The sequence below is a fragment of the Stenella coeruleoalba genome, assembly GCF_951394435.1.
Source record: "Stenella coeruleoalba genome assembly, chromosome: 5".
NCBI classification, from domain to species: domain Eukaryota; kingdom Metazoa; phylum Chordata; class Mammalia; order Artiodactyla; family Delphinidae; genus Stenella; species Stenella coeruleoalba.
In genome coordinates, this window is record NC_137150.1 from 14,300,647 (window position 1) to 14,318,006 (window position 17,360).

At 37.5% G+C, this 17,360-nt stretch overlaps 1 protein-coding gene across 1 annotated transcript; it reads left to right on the forward strand.

Moving 5' to 3' along the window:
- Positions 1–15,143: 15,143 nt before the first annotated feature.
- On the forward strand, positions 15,144–15,894 carry LOC307186268 (SIN3-HDAC complex-associated factor-like; the record flags this gene model as incomplete). Its single annotated transcript, XM_079921250.1, is given in 2 exon segments — positions 15,144–15,437; positions 15,439–15,894. Coding segments are annotated over 2 exon segments (666 nt in total). The 5' UTR covers positions 15,144–15,227.
- Between the last annotated feature and the right edge of the window lie 1,466 nt (positions 15,895–17,360).

Consider the following 17,360-nt stretch of genomic DNA (forward strand, 5'->3'; position numbering starts at 1 on the left):
TTGGGAACTGGTTAGAAGTGAAAATTTTCAGGCCCCACACAGACTTACTAAGGGTAGGGCCCAGAAAACTATGTTTTTAATAAGCACCCCAGATGACTCTGATGTACTATAAAGTTCAAGAACCATGAAACTAGGACAGCGACTGTACCCTGAACGTTGGTCAGAATGACATTCCAATTCCTTGCTTCCTTACTTAACTTTCCGAAAATCCTTTAAGATAAAAGCCTAGGAGTTATCTAGGAGTAACCCTGCAGTTTCTGTTCCTTGCAGCAATCTAATTAACAATCAGCTTCAAGTGTTGGAGAACTGCATATAATCAACTTTACTGAATTGTTTGAACTTTATTCAAATTATGCTGCTCTTTTGCATATTAATTTCTTCATTCATTCATTCAATAATTTATTATTCACTGTTTACCATGTGCCAGACTGTACATAGCAATGAAAATACAAAAATCCCTGCATTTGTAGAACTTAGATTATGGCGAGAGGAAACAGACAATGAACAGTTAAATAAATAAAGTAGGACATATGTCAGATGGTGATAAGTGCTATGGGAAAAATAATAAAGAGGCAGGGAAGGTGATAGGGAGTATAGAGGGGGCTTTGTGATTTTAAATAGGGTGGACAGGAAGGCAACTCTACTAACGTGCCATTTGAGCAAACACCTGACGGCTCTATGGGAGCAAGCCTTGTGGATACCTGGGGGAAGGGAGATCTTAGAGGATTATAGGAATGGCAAGGAGGCCAGTGTGACTAGAGCTGAAAGAATGATGGGAAGAGCCAAGCCATAGGCATAAAGTCAGAGAGACTAACAGGAAGCTAGATGGTTTAAGACTTTACAAGTGATTGTGAAGACTTGGGGGTTTATTCATTATTTTTGTAAGTTGTGGATAATTTATTTCTCCAATCACATAAACTTTGAGATTCTTTATTTGATAGGAATAAATGGCCTAGCCTTTTAACCAACATACGAAGTACAGCTGTGCCATTTGATAAGGCAGCTTTACGATCATAATTCCAGGCTGGCCCTGGAGAGGGGAATACCAAGAGAGTAGTCTATACGATCTTAACCACTGTAACAGGGAGAATCAAAAAATAAATCTCTCGGGCTTCCCTGGTGGAGCAGTGGTTGAGAGTCCGCCTGCCGATGCAGGGGACATGGGTTCGTGCCCTGGTCTGGGAAGATCCCACATGCCGCGGAGCGGCTAGGCCCGTGAGCCATGGTCGCTGGGCCTGTGCATCTGGAGCCTGTGCTCCACAACGGGAGAGGCCACAACAGTGAGAGGCCCACGTACCGCAAAAAAATAAATAAATAAATAAATCTCTCTTCTGGTTTTCTGGAGATAGACAAATTCTTTGCAGCATTTTGAGTAAAGTGACTTTATCTGAGGTTAAAATGATTCCACACAGAAAGCAATTCTCTTTAGAAAAGAATTTATCATTGGGCTGGGAGGATGCATGAATTTTTCTGAAACCTTTTGTTACCAAGTACGTGGAAAGTTATAGTTACATGAAAATATTCAGCTTGACACAGGTCTAAGACCTAAATCCATTAGAACAGACATGCCTGGAGACAGAAGTGATTGTAGAGAACATATCCCTTCTTTGTACACCATCCCAGACACACTGCATGTGGGGGTGGTCTGCAGGTCTGCAATGAATGCAACAGACAACAGTCCCTGCCACGTGGAGATCACATTACAGGATAGGGATGCAGAAAACAACACCTAAACGATAAATTGGCTGATTTCACATAGTTATGAGTGGTATGAAAAGGGTAGCAGGACAAGGAGTGACCGGTAGAGTTTGTGGCTTTCTACTTGAGATTAATTGCTCAGGAAAGCCCTCTCTGAGGAGGTGACATTTAAATTAAAACCTAAATGATGAGAAGAAGCCAGCCTTGCAAAGATCTTGGGGCCAAGAACAATGTAGATGGTTCAGATACACAGTAACCCTTAACATTTATATTGTCATCTACAGTTTTCACTTCTGTTTCACATACATTGATTTTTTTTTATCCTCACAATAATACTTTGGAAAAAATACAGTCGACATTATTTGACCTATTTTGCAGATGACTAACTAGGTTTCAGAGAGGTCTAAGGGCCTGCCAAAGACATGATTAGTAGATGGGCTTTGGCAGGCATTCCTTCCTGGCCCAGTTTGTTGCTATTGTGATTCCAAAAAATATGAATATTCTCAAGTTGAGAAATACTGATGTCACATAGAGGACAAAAACAAAGAAAAAAAAATTGTATTTAGGTTTCAGTTATTTGTAAATGATAAAATATAATTCACCTGTAAATTTTTAACTATAGGTTTTAATTGCTGTTTATTTTTCATTTGAGAGTTTTAATTTGGGCCATCTAGGTTTGAGGGGTTATATAGTGGTCTCTTCTGCTAAATCTTGATTTGCATTTCCTTCTAATTTTAACCATAAGAGATACTTAAGGATGTAGCCTACACAGATTTTTGCTACATTCTGAGCTTATACATTCCTCATATGCGCAGATTTATAGAATAAATCTACGTACAACTTCCAAATCTAGGGTTACCAGGGCAAGGATACACTTGATTATCAAATGAGGTCATTAAAACAGTTTTAAAAAGTAAATATGAACAATTTTACTCTATTATTGATATTAGTATTAAGATCTGTGCAAGGGTAAGTGTTTCTTCAATTCCTAGAGGCCTATACCACACAACATTTTTCCAAAAATCCTTTTGTTTCCTAACATTCTGATGACATTGACTATGTGAATAACAAGAAATTTTTTCTACCTCTTCTGGAAATGTGTAGTTCTCTGTCATTTTACAATAATAAATTTCAGGGAACAAATTTAAGAAATATTCATGTCATCTTTTCATGAAATGAGAAATTCCTTCTTTGTCTCATGGATCTCAGAAGACTACATTGATAAGTTCAGCTACTACATCACAGTTATATGAGAAATACTTCTAAAATTTACTGAAACATAATATTTTGAAATTATAGGATAAAATATTATCCTATTTAACATTAAAGCTGATTTTGCACACAGTGATCTATATCAGTACCTAATAAGCCAGGATGTGTGTTCTAGGCTTTTTGAAAGTCACAGCACAAGGCAAGAAAAAAATGGACAATGACAAGCTTTGATGGTGATAAAGTCAACAGTAGACACAAGTTGTGGTAATAGTAGTATTTTATGGTTTCCTTTGCTGTGCAAAAGCTTTCAAGTTTCATTAGGTCCCATTTATTTATTTTTGTTTATTATTTTGTTTATTTTTGTTTTATTATTTTATTTATTGTTTTGTTTATTTTTATTTCCATTCCTCTAGGAGGTGGGTTAAAAAGGATCTTTCTGTGATTTATGTCATAGAGTGTTCTGCCTGTTTTCCTCTAAGAGTTTTATAGTGTCTGGCCTTCCATTTAGGTCTTTAATCCGTTTTGAGTTTATTTTTGTGTATGGTGTTAGGGAGTGTTCTCATTTCAGTCTTTTACATGTAGCTGTCAGTTTTCCCAGCACCACTTATTGAAGAGGCTGTCTTTTCTCCATTGTATATTCTTGTCTCCTTTATCAAAGATAACGTGACCATATATGCATGGGTTTATCTCTGGGCTTTCTGTCCTGTTCCATTGATTTATATTTCTGTTTTTGTGCCAGTACCATACTGTCTTGATTACTGTAGGTTTGTAGTATAGTCTGAAGTCTGGGAGCCTGATTCCTCCAGTTCTGTTTTTCTTTCTCAAGATTGCTTTGGCTGTTTAGGGTCTTTTGTGTTTCCATACAAATTGTGAAATTTTTTGTTCTAGTTCTGTGAAAAATGCCATTGTTAGTTTGATAGGGATTGCATTGAATCTGTAGATTGCTTTGGGTAGAATAGTCATTTTCACAGTGTCGATTCTTCCAATCCAAGAACATGGTATATCTCTCCATCTGTTTGTATCAACTTTAATTTCTTTCATCAGTGGCTTATGGTTTTCTGCATACAGGTCTTTTGTCTCCTTAGGTAGGGGGATATATGTATATGTATAGCTGATTCACTTTGTTTTAAAGCAGAAACTAACACACCATTGTAAAGCAATTATACTCCAATAAAGATGATAAAAAATAGTATTTTAATAAAAGACAGTATCAGCAGTTGCAATGAGCCAGGTGCCAGGCTAAGCACTTTACTTACACTATCTTAGCCATCCTGCTCTGTACAACCGTATTTCCCACTACTCTCCTAAATAAATCCTGCATTAAACCTATCTCCTCCCTCTACCCCAAATATGCTAAACTTATTAATGCTTTATTCATTCACTAAATAAATATTTATGGAACATCTGTTATATATTATGTACCATGAAATGCAACCACTGACTTCCAGTGAGAGACAAACAGAAAGAGCCATGCATAATGATGAGTACTCTGACAGAGGGGAGTACTGGGTCCAGCAGCAAGTACAAGCAAACATCTAGCCCAGCTTTGAGAAAGTTTCCCAGAAGAGTTATCATCAGGACTGAATAAAGATGAGTGAGTGAGCAAGGGGGGGATAACTGCAAACATTGTTCCAGACAAAGGCTATGTGCAAAGAAGTGAGAAAGACCATGTAGGATTGGGTACCAGCAAGTTGATCATACGGCAGTAATGTACCTTAAGGGGGCAAGTGCAGAGCAATAAACTTGGACAGATAGGCTGAAGGGGAATTTTGCTGGTCCTAGCATACATTCCTAAGGAATTAGGATTTTATCCTATAGTATAGACCAGAGATTGGCAAACCTATTCTGTAAAGGATAAGAGAGTAAAAATGTTATGCTTTGTGGGCTATATGGTCTCTGTCACAACCATGTAATGCTGCCATTGCAGTGCACAAGCAGTCACAGACAATAGGTAAACAAATGGATGTGCTTGTGTTCCAATAAAACTGTGTTTAAAAACTGGTAGTGGGCTAGATTTAGTCCATGGACTATAGTTTGCCCTACCTGCACTCCCAGTATAGATTCTTATTTCTCAAAGTTTTATCTGAGGTCCAGCAGTAGCAGCTGAAAATTTGTTAGAAATGCAGACTCTCAGACATCACTGCAGGCCCACTGAATCTGAATCATTTAACAGTTTAATTGTGTGCACATTCAAGTTTAAGAAGCACAACTGGAAAACACTGAAAAATTTTAAGCATGAGAATGACATAACAGGCTTTGTTCCAGTTACAATGTGACTCTTTCTGAATATCCGCCATCCAATATTTTCCATACGTGTAAACCTTCAACATTGTTCAAGCCCCAGCTTGAGTCTACCTCACCCATGGAACCATATGCCACCAACCTGAAGTGATAATTTTCTCCTCTGATATCTTAAACACAAAAACATGTTTTATCATTTAATTGTTTCTGTGACTTTTCATAGGTCATAATATGCCCAAGAATAAGAACTATCCATACATCTTTTGTATTTCCCACCTAACAAACCTAACAATGAATTATATGGAGGAAGAAATGTATTCCAAAAGAACCTGCCACTTTAGAAGTTGGTGTTGGTAATTTAGACTGGGGCTACAGAGTTCTTAACTGTGGCATTGGTATTGCCTTAGAGAGCATAGTTTCATATCCCACAGAAGCCAGCTTCCATTGGGCTGGAAAATTCTCTAAAAGTGTACCTCTAAACCATGAGTACTTTTGAATGCGCAAGGGCTGGGTCAGAGGAATTGCACGGCTCAAAAAGAAAAAAAAAAAAAAAAAACTCATCTAAAGTTTTGGGAGAAAAAAATTCTAGGCAAGGGTATCATCTTTGGATAGTTCCTCAACTCTTGAAAGTCTGATCTTCAGAAATATCCATCAATACTTTGTTTCACCATATCAAGAGACTTACGCAGTTCCAAGGCTCCAGAAGCATCGCTGGGTTAACTCGAGACATTCCCAAAGTTTGTTATAATCTTGTTACCATCAATTGAAGGTATCTGGCATTCCAGGGTCATCTCATTTTCTCCTAGGATGGGAGGCTACACTGACCCTGGAGGCCTTATTCACACAATCTTGGGTCTCTCTGCATGAAAACAAACATGAATTCCTAGTTCTCCAGAGATATCTAGACTGGAATGCTCAAGAGTTAGGGCACCTACTGACTCTGTCTCTGGACAGGCCAAGGGTCTGGTATAATTTACCAGAGCCAAGGTTCTAGGTGACAGGACTAGGGACTGAGTGGAACAATGCTGGTCCATGGGCCGTAGAATATAGAACCAAGGAGGAAAAACTGAAAGAGAGACTATCTAAGGGTAAAACCAGAATCAAAAAGACTATCTAGTACAAGTGATCAGGATAGTTAGATAAGAAACTGGAACCATATAGCAGAGCAAGCATATGACTAATGGAAAGTGGAAGGCAGAGCCAGGAGTGATTCCCAGAGGTACGGGATGATAACTGCAGGACTTTATGGGGTGCCAGAGACATTTCCTGTGGGAGAAGAAGAAGGTGTTACAAACACTCCACACATTGGAACAATAGCATTTTGGTCTAAGTTAAATATATTTCATCTGGTTTTATAGGGCAAAAGATAACATCAGTCTATGTACCCCATAGTTTCCTCTGCATAATGGACATCACAATAGTTTTTAAAATTTTTCATGGATGGTTTTGGGGAAATTTAGATTCATTAACTTTTAAAAAGAAACAGATTTAAATTCCCTTCCCTGGCCAACTAAGCCCTTGCCCATGCTTATCTAGAATGAGGAGTGGCACTAAAACACAGAGAAATCCCATCAAAATTGAGGCCTGGCAGCCACAGTTCAATTTAATGCCTAAATATTATCAAGTTTTCTTCAAAGAAATGCCATTAGGGAGGCATTAGAAAAGCAATGGGTTAGCATTTCAGAAACTGTCTATGAAAATGGTACCATAAATTATAGTAATGGAATAAAATTAACTTTGATTATTTATAATACACTGGGCCTCAGCATTCTACACAGATGACCGCATTGTTTCCTCACAAAATTCTTTTAACCTAAATGCCAATGTATTTCCCATCGTATAGGTGAGGAAGCTGAGGCACCAAGAGGCAGGTTCACACATAGCCAGTCTGACACTCTGATCTTAGCCACCACATGGATGGCAACCCACCATGCTGTGTGCTCAGCAACCTATAGAATCCTGGCTTCTGAAGTGATCACTGTCTAATGTAAAAGAACGTTATCATCAATGCAAAAGATAGTTTCAGATACTCCTGTTTTATGAATGGCTTTACTAAAATACATTTAATTACATTTACAAACTTTTCAAATATCAGTAACAGCTTTTCTCTCACAAATTCAGCCTCAGTGCTGGAAGTTACGGTGTTTTGTTTTGTTTTTATAATGCACATAAGCCTGAATGTTTCTCCAAATATAGTATTTCCATCAATCATCTTTCCTGTAAAAGTGAAACTAAAAGATCCCAGTAACACTGAATTTCATTAGCATGCAGTGATTTACAGAACATTTCAGCATTTTAGCCCACACAGTTTCTATGAATGTTTCAGACTGAAATATGACAAAACCGCAATGAAAAATAAAGATGAATGTACTAAAAATATAGCAATTAATTGATTTAAACATGGTAAATAATAACAAAAGATCTTTTTGAACAGAATGAGAATTTTTTTATGTCTACTTCAAGAAATCTATAAGGAAAATGGTTGAGTAAAATATATTATTCATTGAAGACAGGACTATTTTTTAAGAGTATATGTATGTTTACTATTATTTAAATTATCCATAAGAAACATGGGAACTATGACATTCTGCACACTTATTTACAGATCTTGTTCAGAATAAAAGAAAAAAAAATACTTTAAAACAGCTCATTTTCTTATTCCTTTCAAACGCTCTTTATTTTTATAATCCATCTTTTATAAACTGTTTTGTTATTTCCATAAACTCTGAACGTAAGAGAAATACAGATCATTTAATAATAATTTTGACTATAAATATGTGTACAAAGTACCTGGAATATCTTAACAAGTTTTCAAGATGAATAAACTAAATTATTTAGTACTAATTATGTGATAATTACACTATTTGTCCTTTTATATACATTATCAAAGAAGCTGTGGGATGTATTTTGCTATCTCCAGATGAGAAAGCTAAGTGACCCACCCAAAGTCACACAACTAGTAAATAAAACTCAAATTACCATTTGATTCTTTTTTTTTAAAGATTTCTTTTTTAATTTAATTTATTTTTGGCTGTGTTGGGTCTTAATTGCGGCACGTAGGATCTTCGTTGAGGCATGTGGGATCTTTTGTTGTCGCTCTCGGGCTTCTCTGTAGTTGTGGCACGAGGGTTTTCTTTTCTCTAGTTGTAGCACGTGGGCTCCAGGGCACGTGGGCTCTGTAGTTGTGGCAGGCAGGTTTAGTTGCCCCGTGGCATATGGGATCTTAGTTCCCTGAGCAGGGATCGAACCCACAAGCCCCTGCATTGGAAGGTGGATTCTTTACCCCTGGACCACCAGGGAAGTCCCCACCATTTGATTCTTCATATCCCAAATATTTCTGCATTCTGACTGACATCAAAAAGAAATCTTTGTATCAAATAGGTCTACAAGAATCTGGAGTAAAATGAGAATAAGGTCAGAATAAATGACAATGATTCTAACGATGTTGATGCTATTTAAAAGCTTACTATGTACCTGACATTATGTTAAGCATTTTATATGTATCATTTCATTTAATCTTAAGAATATCATGAAATAAGTTGTTTTACTACCTCTGTTTTATAAATAGAGAGAAAAATGTTTAGAAACTCGTCTCATTTCAAAGTTAAATATCTTAATCTCCCCAGGATTAGACATGAAAATGTATAGAAAAATTTGTCAAATTTAATGCATTGTAAGCCTATTAAAATTATGGTTATGAAGCCTATATAATAATGGAAAATGCTTGTGATATGATAGAGTTGAAAGGAGGGTATACATATTTAAATATACCACATTATTACAACTATATAAAAACAAGCTTAATGGAAGACTAGAAGAAGAAATATAAGTGAAAGGCAGAATTCTAAAATGATCTCCAATGATCTAAACAAATGGTACATATTTAGAAAACAGAAGTTGAGTCACAGATGTAGAAAACAAACTTGTGGTTACCAGGGGGAAGCAGCGGGTGAGGGATAAATTGGGAGATTGGGATTGACATATACACACTACTATATATAGAATAGGTAATTAATAAAAACCTACTGAATAGCACAGGGAACTCTACTCAATACTCTGTAATAACCTATATGGGAATAGAATCTTAAAAAGAGTGGATTTGTGTGTATGTATGACGGACTCACTTTGCTATACATCAGAAACTAACACAACATTGAAAATCAACTATACTTCAATTTTAAAAATTAATTTAAAAAATTAAAAATGCAGGTGCAAGATGATTATGTTGCAGCGATCTCCCATACAATATCATGCTTATGGTTAATACTGTACTGTACACTTAAATTTTTTTAAGAAAGTAGATCTCATGTGAAGTGTTCTTACCACAATAAAAAGTAAAAATAATACAAAATAAAATGATATCCAATGACCCATGCCCTTGGTGAAAACTGTGAATATGATAGAATTTCACTCCTATGATTATATTATGTTATTTTTAAAATTTTTATTGGAGTATAGTTGATTTACAATGCTGTGTTTCTGCTGTACAGCAAAGTGAATCAGATATATATATACACATATACGTGTGTGTGTGTATATGTATGTGTGTGTGTATATATATATATATCCACTCTTTTATAGATTCTTTTCCCATGTATGTCATTACACAGTACTGAGTAGAGTTCCCTGTGATATGGCAAAAGAATTTTTGCAGATATAATTAGGGTTCCTAACCAGTTGAGTTCGTCAAAAGGAAGACTATTCTAATTAATTCTAATTAGATGAGTTTTTAAAAGGAGGTCTAGAGATTGAAGAGATGCTCCTGATGTCCTGGAAGAAAGCAAAAATCTGTGTTGTGAACTGCCTGTGGATGCCACATGGCAGGGAACTGTGGGCAGCCTCCAGCAGCTGAGAATGGTCCCTGGATGACAGCTACTAAGAAGATGGGGATCTTCATCAGATAACCACAGTGACCTGAATTCTGACAACAACCTTAAAGAGCTTGGAAGAAGAGCTTGAGCCCAAGATGAGAACTGCAGCCCTGGACAAAACTTTGATTGTAGCCTTCTGAGACATGAACAGAGGTGCAGCTAAGTTGCACCCTGACCCCAACCTGTGCTTCAGTTTTCTCATCTATAAAATAGGGTTCAAAAGAGTGTCTATCTCATAATGTTGTTTCAAGGATTAACGAGTTGATTCATGCTGACTGCTTGAAACAATAAGTTTTAGTTACCTATTGTTATATAAAAAATTACCCCAAAGTTTAGCATCTTAATACAACAAATATTTATTATATGGTGATTTCTGAGTCAGACATCCAGATGCAGTTATCTGTGTCTTCTAGCTCAGGGTCTCTTCACAGACTGCAAGCAAGGTGTTGGCCAGGGCTGCAGTCAAGGCTTGACTAGGGAAGAATCAGCTGTCAAGTTCATTCATGTAGGTGTCGACAAGATTCTCAGATTGTTGAACTGAAGACCTCAGTTCAATGCTGGCTGTTGAAAGGAAGTTGCCCCTAGTTCCTTATCACATGGGACTCTCCACAGAATAGCTCGCAACATGGCAGCTTGCTTCATCAGAGAGAGCAAGTGAGAGAGTGTGAGCAAGATGGAAGTCATGTTCTCTTTGTAACCCAATCTCAGAAGTGAAAGCCAGTCACATTTGCTGGATTCCATTTGTTAGAAATAGATTACTAAATCCAACCCATGGTCAAAGGGAGGGATTACACAAGGGCATGAATACCAGGAGGCAAGAATCATTAAAAGCCATTTTAGAAGGTTTCCTACCCCCAGATGCTGGAAACAATAGATCTCAATGAATGTTAGCCACTATTGCTATCATTAAGTGCTTTTAAGAATAAGCTAAACACAAAAATAATAATAATAGCAAGATGACTTTTTGGTAGGCTTAAGAAACCTGAATTTTTATTGAGTGCTATGTGCCAGACACTATCCTGTAAAGTAAGAATACAAAGATAAATGAAGCATGGTTACTTACCTTTTAAGGAGTTGATGGTCTAGTGGGGGAGAAAAGTCCCCAAAATGTCATGTCATTTGCTGTGATGGAAGTAGGTATACATTTCAGTGGGGCTACAAAGAAAAGAGTGAATGGTCATCTTAAAAATTGAGGTGATGCTTGAGCTAAGTTCTGAACAATTGATAGGTGTTCACAAGATTGGGAAAAGAGCATTCGATGGAGAGAGAAAGCTGTGGGTAAAGATAAGAACAGGCAAAAAAGCATGACATATTTGGGGAACTACTGGTTGACCAATATGGCTGAAGAGTAACAACACATAAGTCTTCAAAGAAAGTATAGATTTCTGGATGTGAAATAATTATGGTTTAGCTTGTAATGTGAATATGAAGACTTGGAGGTAGGACATCTAGGTGTAGAAAGGCAAGTCACATACAGGTTTCTAACTGAAGGGGGATTTTTTTTGTTTTGTTTTGTTTTTTGCGGTACGCGGGCCTCTCACTGTTGTGGCCTCTCCCGTTGCGGAGCACAGGCTCCGGACGCACAGGCTCAGCGGCCATGGCTCACGGGCCCAGCCGCTCCGCGGCATGTGGGATCCTCCCAGACCGGGGCACGAACCCGTGTCCCCTGCATCGGCAGGCGGACTCTCAACCACTGCACCACCAGGGAAGCCCTGAAGGGGGATTTTTGAGTTGGAGAAGTAGACTTCAGAATCTTCAGCAATCAGATGTTAATTGAAATTCTGGGATTAGGTTAAGTCTCCTGGTGAAAGTGTATAGCATAATTAAGGAATGGGCTTGTATTAGGAACTTTAGGAAAACAATATTTAAGGAGCAAGATAAAAACATAAGGAAAAGAAGGAATAGTCAAAAGGGTAGGAGTACAATCAGGAAAGCATGATGTCTTAGAAGCTGAGGGAGTAAAAATGTTCAAGAAATAGGGAGTGGTCAACAGTGCCAAAAGACAAGGAGAGATCAAGTAAAAGTGACCAAGTGAAATGTAGATGGTCAAAAGGAATCCGACTTAGTAGGCAGGAAGGAAAGTGTCAATTATCGATTCATACTACAATTGTTATGTTCATCAGCCTTCTATGAACAGTATTATTACCCTTAGTTTCCATATGTACACACTGAACTAGTAACTTGCCAAATATCACACAGCTAGTGGATGGTGGAGCCAAGATTTGATCCCACAGGTTTCAGACCCCAAAGCTCACTCTCTAACCCTGAACATAAACTAAAGTTTGGGTAACGTTGGTATAGTGGGTTAAATGTTGCCTTCTCAAATGATATATCTACATTCTAACCTTTGGAATCTGTGAATGTGACCTTATTTGGAAAAAAGGTCTTTGTGGATGTAATTAAGTAAAGAATCTGAGATGTTCCTGTATTATCCAGGTGGGCTTTAAATCCAATTAAAGCCATTTTTATAGGAAATAAACAAAAGAGAGACACACAAGGAGAAGAGGAGAAGGCCATGTAAAGACAGTGATGCAGCCACAAGGTAGGGATGCCTGGGGCCACACGAATCTGGAGGAGGCAAGGAAGGATTCTCTCCTAGAGCACTCAGGAGGAGTCTACATTATATTTCTTATTTCTAGCCTCCAGAACCATGAGAATAAATTTCTGTTGTTTTAAACCACTAGGATTGTGGTAATTTGTTATGGCAGCCTTAGGAAGCTACAGTTGACCTTTGAACAATGCAGGTGTTAGGAGGCGCTGCCACCTTGCTCAGCTGAAAATCCAAGTATAACTTTACAGTCTGCCCTCCATACCACAGTTCTGCATCCCTGGAATCAACCAACCACGGATTGTGCAGTGCTATAGTATTTACTGAAAAAAATCTACATATAAGTGGATCTGTACAGTTCAAACCCATGTTGTTCAAGGGTCAACTGGAATACAGTTGGTTTCTTAGTCAGCGTAGGCTGCTATAACAAAATACCATAAACTGGGTAACTTACTAACAACAGGAACTCATTTTCTCACAGTTCTGAAAGGTGGAAGTCTAAGATCATGGTACCAGCATGATCAGGTTCTGGTGAGGACCCTCTTCCAAGGTCTCTCTTTTTCTTTTGAAATAAATTTATTTATTTATTTTTGGCTGCGTTGGATCTTCGTGACTGCACACGGGCTTTCTCTAGTTGCAGCAAGCAGGGGCTACTCTTCATTGTGGTGCGCAGGCTTCTCGTTGCAGTGGCTTCTCTTGTTGCAGTGCAGAGGCTCCAGGCACGCAGTCTTCAGTAGTTGTGGCTTGCGGGCTTCAGTAGTTGTGGCTCATGGGCTTTAGAGCGCAGGCTCAATAGTTGTGGCGCACTGGCTTAGTTGCTCCGCGGCATGTGGGGTCTTCCTGGACCAGTGCTTGAACCTGTGTCTCCTGCATTGGCAGGCAGATTCTCAACCACTGTGCCACCAGGGAAGATCTCAGGGTCTCTTTTATAAGGGTGCTAATCTCATTCATGATGGTTCCACCCTCATGACCTTATCACTTTCCAAAGGCCCCACTTCCTGATACCATCACACTTGGGGTAGAATTTCAACATATGTATTTTGGGAAGACACAAACATTCAGTATATAATAACTGGTAATGGTGAGGCTCTTTTTCTTTTGTTTTGGGGGGCTTTTTGGGTGGGGAAGGGGTTGGCCACATTTTAGAAGAAAGAATCATTCCAAGGAAAAAGGAATTAGATTAATCAAATAAACGATTTTCAAATTAAAAGCTTTTAGATTATTGCTATATAAAGGACCATTACTATGTACATTTTTTAGAAGATCAAAGCTGTCTTATCATTTGAATTTAATATCATTGGTATAGAAAAACCTCATAATAAACCATCAAAACAATGGCTTTCAATTAAAGCTTTTGTTTGCAATTAATAACAAATGCTTTAAAAAACATAATATATTTTCCTTTAATATTTTAGCACTTTACGGCAGTAATCAACTGTCTTTTTAAGTCATATTTAGCAATTTTTTTCCAGAAAATTCATTTATTCAACAACATTGAGATATTATAGCATCATGTAAAGCTGTCTTTAGCTTTACTATTAGAAAGAATGTTGGAGATCCAAATTAAGGAGTAGTAAGTTGTGATCCCCAACCAATATTTCCCCAGTGAGTCAAATTTAAGATTTATAGCATATAAAGGGGGAAATCTCCATTTTTTAATCTTTCAAGTTTATTATAACTTCTTTTTCTATGTCAATATGTTTTCATTGGTGGATCACCAAAGATAATACATACTCTTCTCCAAAGGTAACTTAGAGACCTCACATTACTCTTTCACCAGATTTATAAAGGATAAATGATTTTTATACATGGCTTCATTCCTTTTTACTATTTGACACTGTGGCGGATCCTGATTTTAAACACCATAACTCACTCAATATAATTATGCCCTATTTTATATCTTGCTGTATTATATTTGAAAAGCATGTTATTCATTGTGGTCTGAAAACATTCATAGGATAAGTGTGAAGGTATTAATTTAGTTAATAATGTCTCAAGCAATGTGCATATAATATTAAAATAGATGTTTTCTTTGACTGCTAGCAACACACACATTATAGCAAAAAAAAAAAAGAAATTATTTATTTTGAAGGCTAGTCATGTTATACTAGTATCTAACAAGTAGTGAGATAAATATCAGAAACTAGATTTTATTTTTTTTTAACTTTTTATTTTATATTGGAGTATAGGTGATTAACAACGTTGTGTTAGTTTCAGGTGTACAGCAAAGTGATTCAGTTATACATATACATGTATCTATTCTTTTTCAAATTCTTTTCCCATTTAGGTTGTTACATAATATTGAGCAGAGTTCCCTGTGCTATACCGTAGGTCCTTTTTGGTTATCCATTTTAAATATAGCAGTGTGTAGATGTCGATCCCAAACTCCCTAACTATCCCTCCCCCTCCCACCCTTCTTCCCCGGTAACCATAAGTTCATTCTCTAAGTCTGTGAGTCTAGATTTTATTTTAATGCACCATAAAGTAAAAAGGAAAAGGAGATGGGGTTAGTTAATTAAAAATAAGTACATTTTGAAGGCAGTCGAGGAGGAGGGAGCGGTTGGGAGGTGGGCTTGGCTTGGCGTGCACTCCGCACCTCGGGAACGGTATTGCGCGTGGAACGTCTGCTTTTGGCAGACTGTTGCCCAGAAGAAAATATGTTTGGTTTTCACAAGCCAAAGATGTACCGAAGTACAGAGGGCTGCTCTATTTGCAGAGCTAAATCCTCCAGTTCTCGATTCACTGACAGTAAACGCTATGAAAAGGACTTCCAGAGCTGTTTTGGGTTACATGAGACTCGTTCAGGAGACATCTGTAATGCCTGTGTCCTGCTTGTGAAAAGATGGAAGAAATTGCCAGCAGGATCAAAAAAAAAACTGGAATCATGTGGTAGATGCAAGGGCAGGACCCAGTCTAAAGACTACCCTGAAACCAAAGAAAGTGAAAACTCTATCTGGAAACAGGATAAAAAGCAACCAGATCAGTAAACTGCAGAAGGAATTTAAACGTCACCATTCTGATGCTCACAGTACCACCTCAAGTGCCTCTCCAGCTCAATCTCCCTGTTATAGTAACCAGTCAGATGATGGCTCAGATACAGAGATGGCTTCTGGCTCTAACAGAACGCCAGTGTTTTCCTTGTTAGATCTCACGTACTGGAAAAGACAGAAAATATGCTGTGGCATTATCTATAAAGGCCGTTTTGGGGAAGTCCTCATCGACACACATCTATTCAAGCCTTGCTGCAGCAATAAGAAAGCAGCTGCTGAGAAGCCGGAGGCTCAGGGGCCAGAGCCTCTGCCCATCTCCACTCAGGAGTGGTGACTGAGGCTGATGTAGAAGGGGAACAAAAAATGAGTTAAATTTTGGAAAACACCAACAAAATGACCCTCCTATTTTTAACTTGGATACCTGTCATTCTGCCAAAAGATGATTTCTAGAATAGTGTTGAGTGGGTTGTTTTCCCTCCAGTTACACAAAGTCTGAAGCCAGTATCTAGCTTACTAAAAGGAAAAAAAGAAGTGTACATAATATTTAAGATGCTGAGTATTTCATAGGAAAGCTGAATGCTGCTGTAAAGTGCTCTTTAAGGCTTTTTTAAAAAATCCCCTTCTAATGAATGAAATTAGGGGAATTTCAGGGGACAGAGATGGGATTTGTTGTATGATAAACGTATGTAGTTTTAGTCTTTCTATATTGAGAAGCAGTGGTTGGAGCATTTTTTAAGATGGCTGGCTACACTTGTTTTCCTTCGTTATAATAAATTTGTCATAACTCAGTAAACACAGACTTGCCCCTAGAGGTAGTTGTTAATAACTTTGAAATATTAAGGTGTTGCCAAGGTTCTGATGATTCAAACCTGTACTACTGAATATTAAGCGGGATGGACTAAGCTCTCTAGTGCGAATATCTTGGAGTAATTTCTAAATATACAGAGGTAACTTGACTGTATATGTTGCATCCTGTGTCACCTCCCTCCATATTGATGTTTGATAAAGTTTTTAATTTATATGAAACTTCTAAAGCAGAATCAAAGTTCCTCTTGGGGAAATGTCAAATCTTTAGGATAGGCAATCCTATATGAATAGTACCAAAGCATTACCCCTTGGTAGAGAATGCACTCTATTAAAATGTTAAATTATCTGAAAAATAAAATGTGCAAGTCCTCAGGATGGCACATGAGAAAAACAAAGGTTAATGCTTCTTGGGGTACATTTCTTAGAGGGCTTGCAAGTGTGTAAATAATTTGTTTATGTTACATGACTGGTGACTTCAATGAAAATCTGCACAATTCAGTTTTAGCTCTGGATTACTTCGGTTGACCTTTGTGAAGGTTTTATCTGTGTAGAATGGTTGTTTGACTTGTTTTAACCTATTAGGGTTTTGGGTTTTGGGTTTTTGTTTTTTGTTTTTCATTCTATATTAAAGTAAAATTCTACTAAAAGAAAAGAGGTGTGTGTTAATGCTGAGTGGGTTGGCTTTGGTTTGGTTTCTTTTAGTCAGGCTTCCTGAACATTGAGGTGTTAGATGATACATCCTAAATGTGGAGCTCTTCAATTGTAAAACCTTCATTAAAAGCCTTTTACTTGAACCCAAACCAAAGTACTATCTATTGCCTCTTTTCTAAAAGTTCAGGAAGACTATATCACCAGTTCAGACTGTTCATAATGCGGGAGGATCATTTGCCTACCTTGTAATAACATGACTCAGTGCTTATTTTTAAAGCTGGATTTTAAAGATTGGATAGTATAAATAACAAGAAGGAGTGAGCCAATTTTTATGGGTACCTT